Raw genomic sequence first — 21,072 nt, forward strand, 5'->3', positions numbered from 1 at the left:
TATGTTTTGTTTTGAGTCTGGAATTTATTTGCACCTCACTCTGTAAATACGATTTCTGAACTGGCAAATGTACAAAACAAAAGCAGAATATCTTAACCAAATAAAGTCAAAATGTGTGGGTCTCTCATGCCTCTTTTATACCTCTTTTATTCGATTTAGAAAGATATAATATCCTGGCATTTGATTTTTGCGCCTTCGTTAACACGTCTCAAAGCGCTTCGCAGAATATCCTGTGAAGTGTAGTGACTGTGTATTTTGTGGGTGAAACACTGCAGCAGAGCACAGAACAGCAGCGTCCCCACAAACAGCCGTGGATTGAGTGACCAAATTATTATTATTGTTCCTCTTCAAATATATTCAAGTGGTTAACTTCACTGGAACGAACTCCTGCCAGGCAAGTCTGATGGGCTGAATGGTGTCTTTCTACGCTGCAATTAATATAATTCTATGGAATGCACCATTTTCAATGTGAAATTCCATTTTACGTGTGGAATGCAGAACTCCCTTGAGCTAGCGAGGAAATGCCAGATTCCTGACTGCACAAGGGAGAGTATGTATTTGAAAAGAACCAGTTTTCCTTTTGTCAAATAAAACTTTTCAAGTGTTGACCATATTTTGTGGGCGAAACGCGGCAGCCAATTGCGCACAGCAGCGTCCCACAAACATTCATGGATTGAGTGATCAAATTATTAATCTATTTTTTAAAAATATTTTTGTGAAGGGATTATTATCCCTGAAAAAGCAATCCTGCAATTAATCGACTAACAACCGGAGTAAGGAAACTTGCCTAAGGTTCGCCCTGTCCAGGAATCGAACCCAGGTCCTCTCGCTTGCGAGTGCTCTAAACACTGAGCTACGGGACTCATTTAAATGTTCATTTAATTGAAAAAATACAGGAATCTGAATGCCTTGAATGGTTCAGTGAAGGGGAAATTACTGTAACAGTTTTCTGCAGGGCTAGAAATGTTGTCCTTGACTTTTATTCCTCATTCACAACAGAATGTGAAACTATGAAAATACTGGAAGCCCTTGAAAATACAGCAGCTCAGCAGATACAGGAACTAAAAATAAATCCTTATTGTTACAATCATAATAGCCACGTTACAGAAATGTAATGGACGTGGCAACATTTTATATTTCTCAGAAACGCCGTTTCCTATTTGTTCTATCTTTTTCCTTGGTAACTTTGAGTTAAAAAGTACAAATTTAAAAAAAAAATAATTTGGATAAAATGAAAATCGGCATCAGTGACACTGAACTAGTCAGCTATTGGGAGGGTTTATCAGAATACCATGATGTCCGATTGGAAAACTATTGGAGAAAACTGAGATAAAATAATAATGATAATATTCCTTTCATCTAATATTGTGCCTTGTCACGCATTCAAGACGTCTCAAAGCGCTTCACGCGATATACTGTAAAGGGAATTGAATTGACTGTATATTTCGTGGGCGAAACGCAGCAGCCAATTGCGCACTGCAATGTCCCCACAAACAGTCGTGGATTGAGTAACCAAATTATTATCAATCATTTTATTTGAAGCGATTATTATTCCCGTAAAGCAACCCTCCGATTGACTAACAACAAGGCTCCTACTTACTGCTGGTAAACAGGGGGTTGTGGAGTAAGGAAAGGTTTCGTTCTGATGCGAATTGAACCCAGTTCCTCTCGCTTGTGAGGCGAGGGCTCTAACCACTGAGCTACAGGACTCCGCACTAGTGGAGATGAGGCTGCAGTTCCTGTAGTGTATTATACTGCACCTATAACAAGTCAATAACATTTTCACGCGACTGTGGGAATGTTAGCTGACAGCAGTGTTGCCCATAAGTGCAAGGTCAGTGTACGGCTCCTGCAGCCACAGCAAAACAGTGTTCAAAGTCGTCATATCTCCATTTCTGCCGAAACTCTGATTGTCCAGAGCATTGGGACACGAAAGGCACTACACACATGTAATTGTGTTGTTGTTGTTGATCAAACACCAGAGCTCCTGCACTGTGAAGTGCTCTGGGACGCTACCCTGTGTGAGAGGCACTATATAAATGCAAGTGGTTGTTGTTCTTGCTATATTCTTTCAAGTGCGCGAAATGAGGTTTTAACAGCAACATTTTTACTTTGTTCTTTTGTCTTTTTTTTACCTGTTATTTGCTCCTCTTCTTCACTTCTCCTAGTTTCTGTCTAACTGCAGTTAAAAAAAGTGACTCACATTTTACGTGCGAAGCGCTTGAGAAAAACACAACTGAAAACCTGATGTTGAATTTGCTCGGATTCTGTTACCGTCCTCAATGGTCTATTCAGGAGAGTTTGCCTAATGTTTCAGTTTATAACTATGGAGATTAACAGTACTTTTCATTATATTTATCTAAGCCCTTTGTCCCACAATGTAATACAGCACATCACTGTTGGTGAAGACTGACAGTACAATAAGGACAGCCATAAATCCTTTCTTTATAATGGGGAAGCATGTGTGAAACCAGTTTACTGAACACAAAGACAATTTCAGCCTCATAGCCAGAGCAGCGGCCGAGCACGACACTGAGGCGTTGGGGGAGGTGACCGTAGCCGCGGTCGAAGAGAACGGTCTTCAGGCGCGACCTGAAGATGGGGAAGGAAGGGGCAAGACGGAGGGAGGAATAGAGGGAGAGAGTGACCGAGTTTTGGGGGTCGTGGCTGTTAGCACTTTCCATGCATCTTTTTCCTTGGTTTCTCGTCCAAACTACGGGTGAATCTGAGAGGCCATTGAGTTTAAGGTCTGTAGCTCGTCATTCACTCTAATCCTATCTGAAGTACATTACTGTATCAACAACAGCAATAATAATAATAATCCTGGCATTTGGTACAGCGCCTTATCACGTCTTTGAGACGTCTCAAAGCGCTTCACAGGATATACTGTAAAGTGTAGTGACTGCAAATTTTGTGGGCGAAACATGGCAGCCAATTGAATGACCAAATGATTTTTTTNGCGTAGGGATTATTGCCCCTGGAAAAGCGATCCGCAAATCGACTTTCAACTCTGGGAGACTCTCCCTCAATCCCCCCGCCTTGCCCCCTCTCTGCCCTCTTTCAAGTCCCGCCTGAAAACTATCCTGTTCGACTGTGCTTACAGCCACCTCCCCCTCCCCCCGCTCGGAGTCAGCCTCCATCACTGCTGAGACGCTCCCCTCGTGGAGGGCGCTGTATAAGTGCAAGTTTTTGTTATTGCTGTTGTTGACTAACAACCGGGTTCCTATTTACCGCAGGGAAACAGAGGTGTGGACCATTCTTACAGTCACCCCTGCGCGGGAATCAAACCCAGGTCTCTCGCTTGCAAGGCGAGTGGTCTAACACTGAGCTACAACAACAACAACAACAAGATTCCATTTATAAAGCTACAGGACTCCAAGAACATAAGAATTTGAATCAAGGTGACTTTAACAGTAATGAATAGTTGCCCTCTGACTGACTTAGTCTGGTTCTTGAAATAACAACAACAAGATTCCATTTATAAAGCGCCTTTCACGTTGGGAGGACGTCCCAAGGCGCTGCACAGTTGGGTCATGACCCGAGCATTGGGGGGGAAATGGTCAGGGTGAGGGGAGGGAAGGGAGGGAGCGAGGAGGGGGGAAATGGTCAGGGTGAGGGGAGGGAAGGGAGGGAGCGAGGAGGGGGAAGAGAGTCGAGAGGGGAGCTGAAGGCTCGGTCAAAGAGAATGCCAATGTTAGAGTATTTCAACTCTAAGACATGAACGGGTTCTTTATTATCTTAACCCTGATATAACATTTCAGCAGGAAGAAATTTGCCACTGTTTGCTCCTCTAATGCCTACAGTAAGGCTAAGGAATGGCCTTCATGGATTAAGCCCAGACAATACAGCATTTGTGTGTGAAACAATTAAATCACTGCTTTTGTTAAATTCAGATTCCTGTGGCTTTTCTGCCCCATGTGGCACACACAGTGACAGCATAATAACAACTTTCTCAACTTGATCTGTTTCCACAAGAAAGTTGAGGAAATTTTTTCCTATAACCTTAAATATGTATTATTAGTAGTAGTAGTAGTATCATTATTATTATGTGTAAAAAAAGTTACTGGCAAAGAAAGATCTTTGTACTCTACTACTGATAATAATACTGTAGTGGAGTCCTGTAGCTCACTGGTTAGAACACTCGTCTCATAAGCGAGAGGTCCTGGGTTCGATTTCTGGTCAGGGCAAAATGTTGGGTGAGTTTCCTTACCCCACACGCCTCTGTTTGCTTAGCGGTAAGTCGGAACCCACTTGTTAATCGATTGACGGATCACTTTTCTGGGGGTAATAATCCCTTCAAAAAAATATAATAATAAATTGGTCATTCAATCCACGGCTGTTTGTGGGGCACTGCTGTGCGCAATTGCCTGCTGCGTTTCACCCTCAAAATATACAGACACTACACTTCACAGGACATCCTGTGAAGCGCTTTGAGACGTGATAAGGTGTCAAAGATGTGATAAGGCACTGGATCAAATGCAAGGATTATTATTATTATTTGATACAGCTTCTTATCACATCTTCGAGACGTCTCAAAGCGCTTCACTGAATATACTGTAAAGTGTAGTGACTGTTTATTTTGTGGGAGAAACATGGCACCCAATTGCAGACAGCAGCGTCTCACAAACAGTCGTGGATTGAGTGATTATATTATGATAATTTTATATAAATCATGTTGTATAGATGTGCTTCTTGAGTGGCTTTTAGAAGCTCATGTGCCTTTAAGCCAACAACAACAACTTGCACTTATAGAGCGCCCTCCACGCAGGGCAGTGTCTCAGAGAGTTTAACAGTGGCGGAGCCTGAACAGCTTGGCGAGCTGGACAGCGTGATTCATAGCAATTTAAGATGTTTTGGCTACATTTATTCCATCCTCACGAGGTTTGACGCTGTCCATTATTTAACAATGAAATGCCAAAGCAATCATTCTGCAGCAGACACATGATCCTAAAAATAGTTTCCATGCAAAATAAAATAGTTTTGCAGTGGTATTTTTTTACATGAATCATTTTAACGATGTGAATGCAAAACAACTACTTCAATAATTGTGTAGTATCTCTCCCCCCCACTCCCACCACCTCCCAACCCCACCCACTTGCCACACGGACATTGTGGAGTCCTGTAGCTCAGTGGTTAGAGCCCTCGCCTCGCAAGCGAGCGAGAGGACCTGGGTATGATACCTGGGCAGAGCAAAACCTCAGGCAAGTTTCCTTACTCCACACACCTCTGATTACCAGCAGTAAGTAGGAATCTGGTTGTTATTCGATTTGGCGGATCGCTTTTCAGGGGTAATAATCCCTTCAAAAAAAAGAACATAAGAAATGCTGGACAAAAAAGACCAAGGTCCATCTAGTTGGCCTTCCACCTTCCAGGTGGTCACATGCACATATGTCCCAAACTCCCTATGTACTGTATCCCATAATGTTATTTCCTATATAAAAATATAATAATTGCGCACAGCAGTCTCCCACAAACAGTCGTGGATTGAGAGCCAATGATTTGAAATAATTTAAATATTATAATTTTTTTTTATTAAGAATCCAAAACCAAACTCAACAAAAACGAATGACAACAAAACAACTTTATGGACCAAAAGTGAAATCTGAGTTACCCGACGTAACGTATAAAAGTGATCAGCGCTGCGGTCTGGTGTGTTGACAGTTCCCATTTGAATCAGTTCGGGCTGAAAATGTTCACCTTGAGTGCTATGTAAACACAGACTGGGCTGGATATTCGATGCATGTACACACAGGTCGCTTCACAAGCCGCAGTAACCCTTTGAAGACCGCAACGTAACTTCAGCAACAGTCATAAAAATAAATTCAAAAATGTACACTTTTATTTATCGTGATGTAAAGCATGATTGGACAATATCTACAGCTTTAGAATATTCAGCTTTGATATGGACAGAGAATTGTGGGGTCCTGTAGCTCAGTGGTTAGAGCCCTCGCCTCGCAAGCCAGAGGACCCGGGTTTGATACCCGGGCAGAACAAAACCTCAGGCAAGTTTCCTTACTCCACACACCTCTGGTTACTGAGCAGTAATCAATTGGCAGATCGCTTTCTGGGGGGGAATAATCCCTTCAAAAAAAAATTAATTTGGTCATTCAATCCACCACTGTTTGTGTGCAATGGTTGTGGACACTGCTGTGTGCAATTGGCTGCCACATTTCGCCCACAAAACAAACAGTTACTACACTTTACAGTGTGTCCCGTGAAGCGCTTTGAGACGTCTCAAAGACGTGATGAGATGCTGTATCAAATGCCAGGATTATTATTATTCTCCACTTTGCAGGTGTAACGTGAGAGGTATCCTGTGAAAGCTGTCAAGGATTGCTGTCACAATACAGAGTGCAGCGAGGGTTAAGCACTGTTGACTTTTACCCAAACTCCTATAAAAACAGAGCGCAGAGGAAAATCTGCTTTTATAGGCGTCACTTTCTTGATGGCACTCAAGAATTTAAACAGCTTTTATTTGATAAGTCCGCAGGGTTTGAAGTGCTGGAGCCCAGGTTAATACAAACATGATTTTCCCACCTTAACATAATTGTCTGGTATTTTTACATGTTTAGTCTGACTGTGGAAGTTGTTTAAAGCCCCCATTTAGGATTTAGACACACATTAAACTTTACTGATACAACAATAAGAACAACAAAATACATTTGTATAACGCCTTTCAAGTCAGGAGGATGTCCCAAACCTGCGCTGTCCTACAGTCAGTGATTTGGACCAGGGCAGGGAGGGTGGGGGTAGGAGGGTGAACGAAGGCACGACTGAAGAGGATGAGGCGAAGGGACTGTGGGATGGAGTTCCAAGGGGTGGATTGAAGGGTGGACCCCATTAGGGTTGTTTCCTTGGGATGTCCTCCCGATATGAAAGGCTCTATACTAATGTAATGTGTTGTTGCTGTTGTTGCCACAGACTCCAGTCGTCACACTCAGTCCTGTGGGGGGGGAGAGTTTGAGACAAAATGCAGATAAGCCTCCAGGAAGAGAATACCCCATGACATTTCTCCCCCATCAGTCCCCAAGGGGAGTAATGAAGCCAAACTTCAGAATGTTAATCCAACCTCACAACCTACACTTATATACCTCTAACTAGTGACATTCCACACATGGCTGATTCTTCCACCATTCCAGCAGCACATGAACCATCTTGTTGGATAGAACATATCTGATCATCTGTCTCAATCCTCATTCTCACAGCTGTCAAGTCTGCCATTCACCCAAATTTATTTCAGGTGTTTTAACAGAGTTACATTGACGTTGTATCAACTGGTTTTGTTCGACGTCTCTGCTACATAGCCATTGAGGTGTGAAACACAGTGATTTTCTGATCGTTACTCTTGCTTAAGGCGGCTCGTTATACACACACTTGTGCTCTCCTGTCCTGTGATCATAGTGAGGAGCTTTACGAGCTCAAAGTCATTTGGGTTTAGACAGACGGCAGATGGCAGTAAAGTACTGTAGACGGACACAGAGAACCAGGAAGGGAGTCTGTCTCACATGGTGTTTGCTAACAATAATGAGTTTTCCATTCTAATGAGATTTCACATTCTAAACATAGAACAAAATGTCCACTGATGTTGTAATGATAATAATAATAATCTCGGCATTTGATACAGCGCCTTATCACATCTTCGAGACGTCTCAAAGTGCTTCACAGGATACATTGTAAAGTGTAGTAACTGTTTTGTGGGCGAAACGCAGCAGCAAACTGCACACAGCGACATCCCACAAACAGTCGTGGGTTGAGTGACCAGATTTTTTAAAAAAATGTTTTTGAAGGGAAGGGATTATTACCCTCAGAAAAGTGATCTGCCAATTGACTGGCAATTGATTTGCAACTGGGTTCCTATTTACTGCTAGTTTATTTATTTTAGTTTTTTTTGACCGGGATGAGGAGTGTGTGAAAGAATAGAAGCAGAAAGTGCAGTTTGGTGATGTGTGTGTTGACTTACATCAAATCAGGAATTAGAGTTAAACCTCACAAAACACGGGATAACTGGACTGTCTAAATACTGTCCTCTCGTGGCCCAAACATGTAAGGTCTTATCATGCACTTTACTTGAGAAGCAAAGGTCAATAACAATAACAATAACAATAATAATAATCCTTGAATTTGATATAGCGTCTTATCACGTCATTGAGGCGTCTCAAAGCGCTTCACAGAATATACCGTAAAATGAATTGACTGAATATTGTGCGTATTTTGTATATTTTGTAAAGTCCTGGATGAGGGCAAATTTCCTACAGTTGAATGTGAACAAGTCTGAGGCCCTCCCGGTTGGCGCGCGCCAGCGCCTCAGTAACTCAGGCTCTGGGAGCATCACCCTCCATGGTTGCACACTTCAACTCACCGCCAGCAGGAACCTCGGTGTTTTGTTCGACCCTCAACTGTCACTTCTTCCCCACATTCAAGCCATGACCCGCTCTACCTTCCCTCACCTCTGTAACATCGCCCGACTCCGCCACTACCTCACCCCTCAGGCGCTGAAACTCTTGTTCATGCCTTCATCACCTCCAGGCTCGACTATGCAAACTCCCTGCTTGTCCGCCTTCCCAACTCCTCCCTCCACAGCTGCAGATAATCCAGAACTCTGCAGCCCGTGTCCTCTCCCGCACCAAACTCCGTGACCCCATCTCCCCCACTCTCGCCCGACTCCATTGGCTCCCTATCCTTCAGAGGATCCAGTTCAAGGTCCTGGTCCTCACCTACAAAGCCCTCCATGGCCTCGCCCCACCCTACCTCTGTCACCTCCTAACCCCTACCAACCCGCCCGTTCCCTCCGCTCAGCCGCTCCGGCTGCTCCACGTCCCCCGACCCACCCGCCCCACCATTGGTGGGAGAGCCTTCAGCCACTCTGCCCCCAACCTCTGGAACTTCATCCCCCAGTCACTCCGCCTCACCCCCTCCTTCAAGTCCCCCCTCAAGACCCTCCTCTTTGATCATACCATTGGTCACCCCCCTTCCTCTCCCCTCCCTTCTCCCCCCCAACCCACCCCCGACCCCAGCTCGGGTCCGAAATGCTGTCACTGTCCAGCGCCTCGGGACGTCCTCCCGACGTGAAAGGCGTGTACACGTGTAATCTTGTTGTTGTTGTTGCTGTGTAGTGACTGTGTGTTTTGTGGTGCGAAACGTGGCAGCCAATTGCGCACAACGGAGTCCCATATAGAGTTGTGGATGGAGTGACCGGATGGTGATCAGTTGGTACTTGTGTTCCTGTTGGAGGATGGAGTGACCGGATGGTGATCAGTTGGTACTTGTGTTCCTGTTGGAGGATGGAGTGACCGGATGGTGATCAGTTGGTACTTGTGTTCCTGTTGGAGGATGGAGTGACCGGATGGTGATCAGTTGGTACTTGTGTTCCTGTTGGAGGATGGAGTGACCGGATGGTGATCAGTTGGTACTTGTGTTCCTGTTGGAGGATGGAGATGATCATCATCACTGCAGATTCTTGAGGCTGAAAACCCAACCCGCCCAATTGGGCGTGAAAACCCGCCCAAACCGCAGCCACCAAAGCGCCCGCCCGGCACGTGTGACGTCAGGGTGGTGCGTGAAGACCAGCCTGGCGGTGACGCGGTGACGCAGGGCGGTGACGCGTGACGCAGGGCGGTGACGCACCAGACTGGCAGTGTGGACACTGGGACCCAAGATGGCGGCGGCGGCGGCGGGAGGCGACGGTTGAGGGAGTGAGATCTGAGCGGGGAGTCGCCGGTCAGTCAGTCAGGACAGCAGCAGCAACAAGGCCGCAATCCCCGGGCTCGGAGTGGGCCTCAAACCAGCAGCAGGAGAGGGAGTGGGAGTGGAGGAGAGAGAGAGTGGGGGAGTGGGGGGGAAGGGGGGAGAGAGTGGGGAGAGAGTGGGGGGAAGGGGGAGAGAGTGGGGAGAGAGTGGGGAAGGGGGAGAGAGTGGGGGGAGTGGGGAAGGGGGAGAGAGTGGGGAAGGGGGGAGAGTGGGGGAGAGTGGGGAAGGGGGGAGAGAGTGGGGGAGTGGGGAAGGGGGGAGAGAGTGGGGAGGGGGGAGAGTGGGGGAGAGTGGGGAAGGGGGAGAGAGTGGGGGAGTGGGGAAGGGGGAGAGAGTGGGGGAGAGTGGGGAAGGGGGAGAGAGTGGGGAGAGAGTGGGGAGGGGAGAGAGTGGGGAAGGGGGGAGAGAGTGGGGAAGGGGGGGAGAGTGGGGGAGAGTGGGAGAGGGGGAGAGAGTGGGGGAGAGAGTGGGGGAGAGTGGGGAGAGAGTGGGGAAGAGAGTGGGGGGGAGAGAGTGGGGGAGAGAGTGAGGGGTGAGAGAGTGGGGAAGGGGGGAGAGAGTGGGGGAGGGAGAGCTGTTGGGTTCTGTCAAAGCGCCATTTAGTGTCTTTAAACTCCACAACCGCTGTTTGTCACTAATCCCCCCCGGGGTCGGGCTGTGGTGACCCCCCGGGGTCGGGCTGTGGTGACCCCCCGGGGTCGGGCTGTGGTGACCCCCCGGGGCCGGGCTGTGGTGACCCCCCGGGGTCGGGCTGTGGTGACCCCCCCGGGGTCGGGCTGTGGTGACCCCCCGGGGTCGGGCTGTGGTGACCCCCCGGGGCCGGGCTGTGGTGACCCCCCCGGGGCCGGGCTGTGGTGACCCCCCCCGGGGTCGGGCGGTGGTGACTCCCCCGGGGTCAGGCTGTGGTGACCCCCCCGGGGCCGGGCTGTGGTGACCCCCGGGGCCGGCTGTGGTGACCCCCGGGTCGGGCGGTGGTGACCCCCCGGGGCCGGGCTGTGGTGACCCCCCGGGGCCGGGCTGTGGTGACCCCCCGGGGCCGGGGCTGTGGTGACCCCCCGGGGCCGGGGAGGATGATGAGAGCCCAGGAGCGTGAGAGCCTGAGAGACCAGCGCCATCGCCTTAACCTCCAGTAAGTGCTGGAAGATGTGGGTGTTTGTTTCCTCACCTCCCACAGCGAGACGTTATCAAAATATTATAATAATAATAAGCCTCACATTTGACCCGGCGCCTGATCACGTCTCAAAGCGCTTCACTGGACACACTGTAAGGTGTGGTGACTGTGTGTTTTGTGGGTGGAATGCGGCAGCCATTTGCACACAGGATTCCATGATGTTTTGCAGCTTATCATACAATGGCTGTAATGTGACGGTTTTGTTGTGTGTTTTCTTCCGACAGCTGTTCATCAAGCGTTGTACCGATTGGTGAGGTCTGAAATCAATGGATAAATGTAAGCACGTGGGCCGGCTTCGGCTCGCCCAGGACCATTCCATCTTAAACCCCCAAAAGTGGCATTGCGTAGACTGCAATACCACTGAGTCAGTGTGGGCCTGTCTATGCTGTTCACATGTTGCTTGTGGGCGATATAACGAGGAACATGCACTCAAACACTTTCAGGACAGTAAACACCCCGTGGCCTTGGAAGTCAATGAATTGTACGTCTTTTGCTACGTCTGCGATGACTATGTGTTGAATGACAATGCCACGGGCGATCTGAAGTTGTTGCGGAGCACGTTGAGTGCCATCAAGAGCCAGAATTATGATTGTACAACGCGCAGTGGGAGGACGTTACGGTCTATGGCAGGAGGCTACGATTCTTACCTTTCTCGAGGATGTGCACAGGCACAGCTTCGAGATGAAGATCAGATGTTCACGGCGTTGTGGCACAGACGCAAGTCTCTCATGTCTAAAGTGTTCCAGTCTTGGTTCGAGCTGACGTCTAGCGGAAAGTGGAGGCTGGAGGAGGAGCGATTAAAGGAAGAGGCTGATATTAAGAGGGAAGAAGCCAGGAAAAGAAGGCAAGAGCTAAAACGGCGGCTGCATGAAGAGTTTGTGAACTTGCCACCTCGCAAGAGTTTACGCTTACAGTTTCAGATTAATGAGACGCTCACTCAAAGGACGTCAGAGAAATCAGCAGAGATAACAACCACTCCTACCTCAAACACCGTTAAGTTGAAAAAAATTAGCGACTCTCCTATGAAACGCAGGCCAACCCTGACGCCTGGTGTGACAGGACTGAGAAACCTGGGAAATACCTGCTACATGAACTCCATTCTCCAAGTGCTAAGTCACTTGCAAGTCTTTTGCAGGTGTTTCTTACAGCTTAACCTGAACCAAACCCAGGAACTGTTGGCTAGTGCCGCGTATATGAAAACGAGGTCCTGCAGTAAGCGATCGCCAGTGGGTGATGGCAACCCAAATGCACCTTCGATTGGAGATGAGGAAAGGAGGTTGAGACGGCCAAGTTTGTCTGCGGGATTGAGCGGAGGAGCGTCGAGGAGCAGAGACATGGAGCTCATTCAACCAAGGGAGCCCAGCTCTGAACCCATCTCTCTGTGTCATGAACTTCACACCCTCTTTCAGGTCATGTGGTCCGGCAAATGGGCGCTGGTCTCCCCCTTTGCCATGCTGCACTGTGTGTGGCGGCTCATCCCGACGTTCCATGGATATGCCCAGCAGGACGCTCAGGAGTTCCTGTGTGAGCTGCTGGATAAAGTGCAGCAGGAATTGGAAGCCACTGGAACCATCTACACAGCCCCTGTTCCCATCTCTCAGAGGAAGCTAATCAGAAAGGTTCTGAGTGTGGTCAACACCATCTTCCATGGCCAGCTCCTCAGTCAGGTAGTTGTTGTTATTGTGGCCACTTGTATTGTTTTTTGAATGTAAAAACAGTAATTGATGGAGTCCTGCAGCTCAGTGGTTAGAGCACTCGCCTCACCAGCGAGAGGACCTGGATTTGATTCCTGGGCAGGGCAAAACGTTGGGCAAGTTTCCTTACTCCTCATGCCTCTGTTTACCCAGCAGTAAGTAGGAACCCAGTTGGCGGATTTCTTTCCCCCCCAAAAAACAATAATTTAGTCACTCAGTCCACGACTGTTTGTGTGACGCTGCTGTGGGCAATTGGCTGCTTTGTTTCGACATCTCGAAGACGTGATAAAGTGCTACATGCAAGGATATATATAACTCACTATTTAGGTTTAGCAATTAAGTGGGGGGAGATATATATGCCTGCAGATTTCAGCCTGAATATGACACCATCATTAGTAACATAAGAGTGTACAACACAGGAAAAGACTTCAGTCTGTTTGCCCAGTCTCATGGATCTAGAGGTCTCTAAGTTTGACAGGGGTTAAACCTATCTTTCTGGAGGGAACACAGAAAGTAACTGTTTTTATCATTCCTTAATGTGATTATGTAGTTATGTAGATTATGTTGGAGCTGGAATTGAAATCTTAGGCAAGTTTGCTTACTCCAGACGCCTCTGTTTACCTAGCAGTAAGTAGGAACCCGCTTGTTAGTCGATTGACGGATCATTTTCTGGGGGGTAATAGTCCATCTAACTCTCAGCAAAGAAATTTAAGTGGTTTTGATAGACAGTTGAATAAGACTCAGGTGGTTGTATGATTTAGACGAATATACGATTAATAAAGATAAGCTTTGTACGAGTTTTACTGTATTTAATTGGAAACTGTTCCACAAATGGTTGTACTTTGACTTTGCTTTTGGCTTGTGGTATTCTGAGGATGTGACTCGGAACATATTGAGTCATTTAATGACTGGACTTGGATCTTTGTCAAAGTCGTGGCAAAAAGCTTTAAAGGGAAAGTGTTCAATTACTACAGTTATTTAATTATTACAGTTACTTCGCCAGACAGACGACCAAATGAAATGTGGTAGTCTTTGCTATGCCAGTGGATCCGATCGATATCCCTAAGATGTGACAATGATTTTTGTTATTGACTTTGTTGTTCAGGCTCTGAGTCATTTAATGTGTCGTGCCTATTTTAAAGAAAACAACTGCTTTGGTTAATGGAGTGTTTAAATAGTGCTGACTTTCTAATATTTTAGGATGTCAGTGTGGCTCAGTTGGAATTGCTCCTCCCTCACTTCTGGGTTAGAAGGTTGTGAGCTCAAAGCCCAATATTGGGTTTTGAGATTAATAGTCTAGACTGACCGTCCAGTGAAATGTCCAGTGAGTGCTGAATTATTAGAGGTGTGTCCATCGATTTTTGCGATAGAGAAAAGTTCTCTTTTTTGTGCCTATTTTAGAATCTCTTAGAATATTTGTGGAGTCCTGTAGCTCAGTGGATAGAGCACTCGCCTCTCAAGCGAGAGACCTGAGTTTGATTCCCGGCCGGGGTGAAACCTTGGGCAAATTTCCTTCACACGCCTAATAATAATCCCTCAAGAAAAAAATAATACATTGGTCACTTCAATCCACGACTGTTTGTGGGACGCTGCCGTGCACTATTGGCTGCCACCCACAAAATATACAGTCAATTCACTTTATGGTATATTCTGTGAAGCGCTTTGAGATGTCTAGAAGACGTGAAAAGTGCTATATCAAATGGAAGGATTATTATATATATTTCTTGTCTCAATACAGTAATAATAATAATAATCCTTGCATTTGATATAGCGCTTTTCACGTCGGGAGGACGTCCCAAAGCGCTTCACAGAACACACTGTAAAGTGAATTGACTGTATATTTGTGGGCGAACGCGGCAGCCAATTGCGCACAGCAATGTCCCACAAACAGTCGTGGATTGAAAATGACCAATTTATTATTGTTTTTGGTTTTGGAGGGATTATTATATATACAATACAGTATATTATGCATTTATTGTTTATTGTTTCCTTACAAAGAGTGGGGTGATGTAGTGTAGTTGTTAGAGCACTCGCCTCGCAAGCCAGAGTCCTGGGTTTGATTCCCGGGCAGGGTGAGATGTTGGGCAAATTTTCTTACCCCACATACCTCTGTTTACTTAGCAGTAAGTAGGAATCCGGTTGTTAGTCGCTTTTCTGGGGGTAATAATCTCTTAACAAAACACAAATACATTTTTAAAAAATAATAATTTAGTCACTTAATCCACAACTGTTTAATCCACAAATACAAGGATTATTATTATAGTAATCTGGAGTTGGATTCACCTAATATTGGGATGATGTGAATTAAAAGTTTGTAACTTGATCAATAAGTTTCAATCCACATTACCTAACATGGCGTGTTTTAGTGTTGATTGAAACTGAACAGACATGGCATTTTCACGGGCTGCACAACAGATGAGTAACATTATTAAATTGTGCGTCTGTCTCATGGCTTGTTTTCTCCATTTCTTTCCTCTCCGCTTGTCTCCTTAAGGTGGAGCCTCAGGTTGGGTTAGGATGCTGGTACCTGGCTCCTGTGTGAGCCATGTCAGTGAGTGTTGGCAGGCACCTATGGGGAGCAGCACAGGTGAGCCCATCGTTCGTCCCCACATGTATTATTTGCCACCAGGGCTCACTAGTGGCAGGTAACTTCAGGAAGATTGTTTTGTTAAAACAAATCTTTCTTCCCGATCTGGGGCTCTCAGAGACCAAAAGCACTTCAGGTACTGGCTCTAACTTAAAGTGAGAATTGACTGACAACAGCTTGCATTTATATACAGCCCCTCTGGTAGCATCCCAGAGCACTGGTCAGTGGCAGAGCACGACTCCTAGCCGGTGGAGGGGGAATTTGACCGTAGGCACGGTCGAACAGGAAGGTCTTCGGAGTTTCAGAGCATAGTAGCCACCGAGGGCACAAGGGACAAGCAGGAAGCTGGAGCCAGGCGAGCGGAGGCAGAGGTAGTGGGTTGGGTGGGGTAAGCAGGTTGGAGAGGTAGGGAGTTGCCAGGGCATGAAGGCATTTGAAAATTAAGGGATTTTTGGCTGTGTTACATGTGCTGTTACAGTTTGTAGGAATAGTTTCTCTTACTCCTTTTAAATTTGAGTCCCACTGCGGATGTGTAGGTCCGTACATACCTGTACTGGGATACTCCCAGGTTTCAGCAGAAACTGATGATTGCAGACACACAGCTAATAAAAGTGGTTAGCACACCACGTGGCCCTGATACTCGTGTTGTCTATGGTAACAAGTCATGGGTTTCATTAGTGAGTCATGCAGCAAGTGTGACTACATATAGGGAAAGATTCCACCTGGGTCTAGCTTTATTATAATAATAATCCTTGCATTTGGTATAGAGCCTTATCATGTCATTGAAACGTATCAAAGCGCTTCACAGAATATATTGTAAAGTGGATTGGCCTGGTAGTTTATGGGCGAAACACGCCAGCCAATTGCACACAGCGGTGTCCCACAAACAGTCGTGGGTTGAGTGACCAAATTTTTTTAAAAGGGGTTATAACCCCGAGAAAAATGATCCGCCAATCGACGAACAACCGGATTCCTACTTATTACTAGGTAAACAGAGTTGTGTGGAGTAAAAAAAACTTGCCCAATGTTTCGCTCAGCCGGGAATCGAACCCGGGTCCTCTTACTTGTGAGGCGAGGGCTCTAACCCCTATATTATGAACCACCTTGACTATAGACAGCTTCTTTATTTTTGCAGCTGAAGTGAATTACTTTTCCTACATTAAACTTGATTTGTCATCTATTACCCAGTGTATCTATCGCAAATAGTGTTCTTAACTAAAACAGAGACCACTGCTTTATATATTTGTGGATATTCTTGTGTTGTAGCCCCTTTGCCTAAATTACTGATAACACCATGTTTACTCAGGTCACAGTGTCAAAGGACACAATATTATATACAGTAAAATTTGTATAAATTATATAATCTCCTAAATCGTACATTTGCCCAAGTCCCGTTGAATTTCCTATTATTTATGTTTGACACAACTCATTCTTTGCTAAGTCATATTAAATGTATGGATTCAACTGATATGACTTATATGAAGTTTACTTCCTCCCAGTGTTGTTGTTTCCTTTAGTTTTTAATTAACTCCTCGACTGAAAGCCTGTAGTTCTTTGTTATTCTCCAGGCTTTGGCACATTGCGGTGTTTGTCTGGTTGGTAATTTTTCCCATTAAATCCTTAAGTTTGTCATCCTGAAAAAGAGACTGATGCAGTTTTGATCCTTATGCTGCTGTGGATCATTGCAACTCTAGAATTCTCCCTCCCTCCACCCTGCCCTCTCCCTCCCCACCTTCAAATCCCACCTAATAACCTTCCTTTTTGATGGTGCTTATGGTCAGCTCTCCCCTTCCTCTCCCCCGGCTCGGAATCAGGCTCCGCCACTGTCAAGCTCTCTGGGACGCTAACCTGCATGAAGGGCGCTGTGTAAATGCAAGTCGTCGTTGTTGTTATATCACTGACCCATATGTTTTTGCTTGTATAGGTTACATGCCTTGTTTGTGATAACAAATCAAATACAGTTGAACCATTCTGGGACCTTTCTCTAGAGTTTCCGGAACGATACCACTGCAGTGGGAAAGAGGCAGCATCTCAGCAGCCCTGCTTGTTGACAGAAATGTTGGCAAAATTCACCGAGACTGAAGCCTTGGAAGGAAAAATTTACGCTTGTGATCAGTGCAACAGTGAGTAAATGTACAGCAACGTGTAGTCCTATAGCTCCGTGATTAGAGCACTCACCTAGCGAACAAGAGGACCTGGGTTCGATTCCCGGGCAGGGTGAAACGTTGGGAAAGTTTCCTTGCCCCACAAGCCTCCGTTTACCCAGCAGTAAGTAGGAACCAGGTTGTTAGTCGATTGGCGGATCACTTTCCATGGGGTAATAATCTCTCCAAAAAAAAAATAATAATTTGGTCACTCAATCCACAACTGTTTGTGGGACAATTTCACTATCGGTGGCTGTGCATTCAGCCACTATGCCCCGAAACTCTGGAACTCTCTCCTTCTATCCCTCTGCCTCGCCCCCTTCCTTCCCCATCTTCAGCTCGAGCCTGAAGACATTCGTCTTCAACCGTGTCTACAGTCACCACCCCCCGGCTCAGCGTTCTGCTCCGCCACTGACAAGCGCTCTGGGACGCTGCCCTGCCTGAGGGCGCTGGGTAAATGCAAGTTGTTGTTGAAATGTCAAATGTTTTGTGTTTCAGGAAAACGCAGGAAATCCTCATCAAAGCCACTGATCCTGACTGAAGCACAGAAACAGCTGATGGTCCACCGACTACCTCAGGTTCTGCGACTGCACCTCAAACGCTTCCGGTAATAACAATTATTTATCTAACAGTTTTATTGTTTAGGTTTGACATTCAGCAGCAATAATAATCTTTGCATTTGATATAGCGCCTTATCACATCTTCAAGACGTCCCAAAGTGCTTCACCGAATATACTGTAAAGTGTAGTGACTGTGTGTTTTGTGGGTGAACTCAGTTGATTGATGACAACCTCTTTGTTTCAGGTGGTCGGGTCGCAATCATCGTGAGAAAATAGGAGTACATGCCGTTTTCGATCAAATACTGAACCTGGAGCCATACTGCTGTAGAGAGGCCACAAGATCTCTCAGTCCAGACCGCTTCATCTATGACCTGTCTGCTGTTGTCATGCATCATGGGAAGGGCTTTGGCTCAGGACATTACACAGCGGATTGCTACAATACAGAAGGAGGTGCGTTCTGTTCATGTTTATAGTGAGGTTGTGTGATCTGAATATGAGGCAATGTTATTATTGTAATGTAATGAAACCTAGCAGATGTGTTTGTGTTATAGTAATCTATCTAAAGCTTGAGACTGATATAATATTGTTTTGTGGAGCTGTTAAAGAAAGCCACAAAGCAGTTAATAAGAATAATCTTTGCATTTGACACAGCGCCTTATCATGTCTTCGAAATATCTCAAAGAACTTCTCAGAATATATTGCAAATTGGATTGACTGTACATTTTGTAGGCAAACACAACAGCCAGTTGCTTTACATAGATTCTCAATAAATTCTTACTTGCTGATTTAGGAAGACCGACTGTAATCAAAGACGCATGCTCTATAATGTTAATGTTAACTCAAACGTGTCAAACCAATGTTGTATCTCTAATGGCCAGTGTGTGTTGTGTGATGTGGACGGCGTATCTAAAACTTGCTTGTTGTTCTCTGTAGGATTCTGGGTCCACTGTAACGATTCCAAACTGGCCATCTGCACTGTGGACGAGGTGTGCAAGGCTCAGGCGTACATCCTGTTTTATACTCGGAGAGTTACACACAACATGAACCCATCACCTCCCGCTTCACCCTCCACACCAGCAGTGCCCCAAGGAGCAACCTGATTGTGTGGTTCAATGCAGCAACAACACATGACATTTATACAGTGCCTTTTATGTCAGGAGGACATCCCAAGGCCCTGGACATTCAGGAATGTGGACCCAAGCTGGCGGTTAGGATTAGGAGGGATGGAGGGCCGGGAGGGTAGGGGTAGGATGGTGACCAAAGGCATGGTCGAAGAGGGTCTTGAGACGGGCCTTGACTCCGTGAGGGACTATGGGATGTTCCAAAGGGTGGGGGCAGAGAGGCTGAATGTAACTATATCCTCAGCACAATTCAGATTAGCCAAAGGCAGTATCTATCTAGATTTTGTAAAGTTTTTAAACCATTTGGGTTTCATAAAGAGTATGTTAATATCGATGTAACTGAAAGATATACAAGTGTAGCTTGTGATGATATATTTTTCTGTTTTGAACACTTGTACAGTATACTTTGTTCATAAAGTTTTGTAAGGAATATGATTTTGTTTTTACAAGAGAAATAGACTTTGATTTCTTTGTTGAAATTTGAGCAAATATTTGTTTGACGTGAAATGTGCAATAATTCCCACATGAGAACGTCATCAGAGACCATTATTGTGCTTAAATGTGTTGAATGAAACCTGCCCACTGTGCGAATTGGCAACTGCAAATCCTACCATACATTTGGTACAAGTGATTCCAGAGCTAATATTTTTATATTCCCATTCAATAAAATAATAATAATTTGATCACTCAATCCACGGCTGTTTGTGGGTCACTGCTGTGCGCAATTGGCTGCCGCATTTCACCTACAAAATACAGGATTTGGAATAGTTATGCTCAGTGCAATAGTTGTTACTTAAACATTCGTAGGGTTTCATTTCATTAAAAAAAAATTTTTTTGCGGAATTCTACTTTTCATTTGATCCTATATAAGGTAATTCTTCAAGCACTGTGCAACACACGCTCTGCATATTATTGTGCCAACCCAAAATATTATAATTATGTGGAGAGATAAGAAAGGCTGGAATTGTTCTCCTTAGAGTAGAGGTTGAGGGGAGATTTAATAGTCGTGTTCAAAATGATGTGGGTTTTTGAGAGTAGATCGTGAGAAACTGTTTCCTCTGGTGGGTGGGTCGGTAACCAGAGGACACAGATTCAAGATAATTGGCAAAAGAACCAGAGGGGAGACCAGACGAGGAGAAATGTTTTTACCCGGAGAGTTCTTACAGTCTGGAATGCACTGCCTGACAGGCTGGTGGAAGCAGATTCAATAATAACTTTCAAAACGGAATTGGAGAGGAGCTTCAAAAATTGTAGGGTTATAGGTTAAGAGCGGGGAATGGGACTAGTTGGAGTAAGAGCGGGGGAGTAGGACTAGTTGGGAGTAAGAGCGGGGGAGTGGGACTAGTTGGAGTAAGAGCGGGGGAGTGGGACTAGTTGGAGTAAGAGCGGGGGAGTGGGACTAGTTGGAGTAAGAGCGGGGGAGTGGGACTAGTTGGAGTAAGAGCGGGGGAGTGGGACTAGTTGGAGTAAGAGCGGGGGAGTGGGACTAGTTGGAGTAAGAGCGGGGGAGTGGGACTAGTTGGAGTAAGAGCGGGGGAGTGGGACTAGTTGGTAGCTCTTTCAAAGAGCCGGCACAGGCCGAATGGCCTCCTTCTGTACTGTAAGATTCTATAATTCTGATTCTGGGATGCAAGTATTTCCTCATCCACTCTGCTCCACCATCAGCAGCTGTGCTTCCAGTCACTAACCCCCAAAACTTTGGAACTCTCTTCCCCCAATCCTTCTGCCTTGCCCTCTCCCACCTCTTCAGATCACACCTGAAGACCTTGCTCTGACCTCGCGTACGGTCACCTCACATGGCTTGGGTCAGGCTGTGTCGCTGTTAAACGACCCGAGATGCTATCCTGAATGAAGGGGGCTATGATGTTAAATGTTTTAATCTCTTTTGAACCTTGCAGCAAATAAAATCCATTTGGAAATCCATCTACATAATCAGTGTAATCAGAAGTGCTGCTGCAGTTTTTTCCTTTCAAATCTTCATATACAAAAAAAAGGGAAATTAGGGATTGTATCCCTAATGTACAGGGTTGGCTGATTAGAAACCCTGA

At 45.9% G+C, this 21,072-nt stretch overlaps 1 protein-coding gene across 2 annotated transcripts; it reads left to right on the forward strand.

Annotated features, from left to right (window-relative positions):
* Window positions 1-9,647: 9,647 nt before the first annotated feature.
* usp44 (ubiquitin specific peptidase 44) lies at window positions 9,648-19,163 on the forward strand. 2 transcript variants are annotated; one of them, XM_007909070.2, is made up of 6 exons: window positions 9,648-9,717; window positions 11,143-12,585; window positions 17,124-17,322; window positions 17,842-17,950; window positions 18,148-18,353; window positions 18,837-19,163. In XM_007909070.2, exons 2-6 carry the CDS (start codon window positions 11,185-11,187, stop codon window positions 19,001-19,003), a joined length of 2,082 nt encoding a protein of 693 aa, XP_007907261.1. In that variant the 5' UTR covers window positions 9,648-9,717; window positions 11,143-11,184; the 3' UTR covers window positions 19,004-19,163. The 2 variants fall into 2 exon arrangements, with proteins under 2 accessions (XP_007907261.1, XP_007907262.1); XM_007909071.2 differs by lacking the exon at window positions 9,648-9,717 and adding an exon at window positions 10,770-10,876.
* The last annotated feature ends 1,909 nt before the right edge of the window (window positions 19,164-21,072 follow it).

Source organism: Callorhinchus milii, unplaced genomic scaffold (genome assembly GCF_018977255.1).
Source record: "Callorhinchus milii isolate IMCB2004 unplaced genomic scaffold, IMCB_Cmil_1.0 Scaffold5, whole genome shotgun sequence".
Classification (NCBI taxonomy): domain Eukaryota; kingdom Metazoa; phylum Chordata; class Chondrichthyes; order Chimaeriformes; family Callorhinchidae; genus Callorhinchus; species Callorhinchus milii.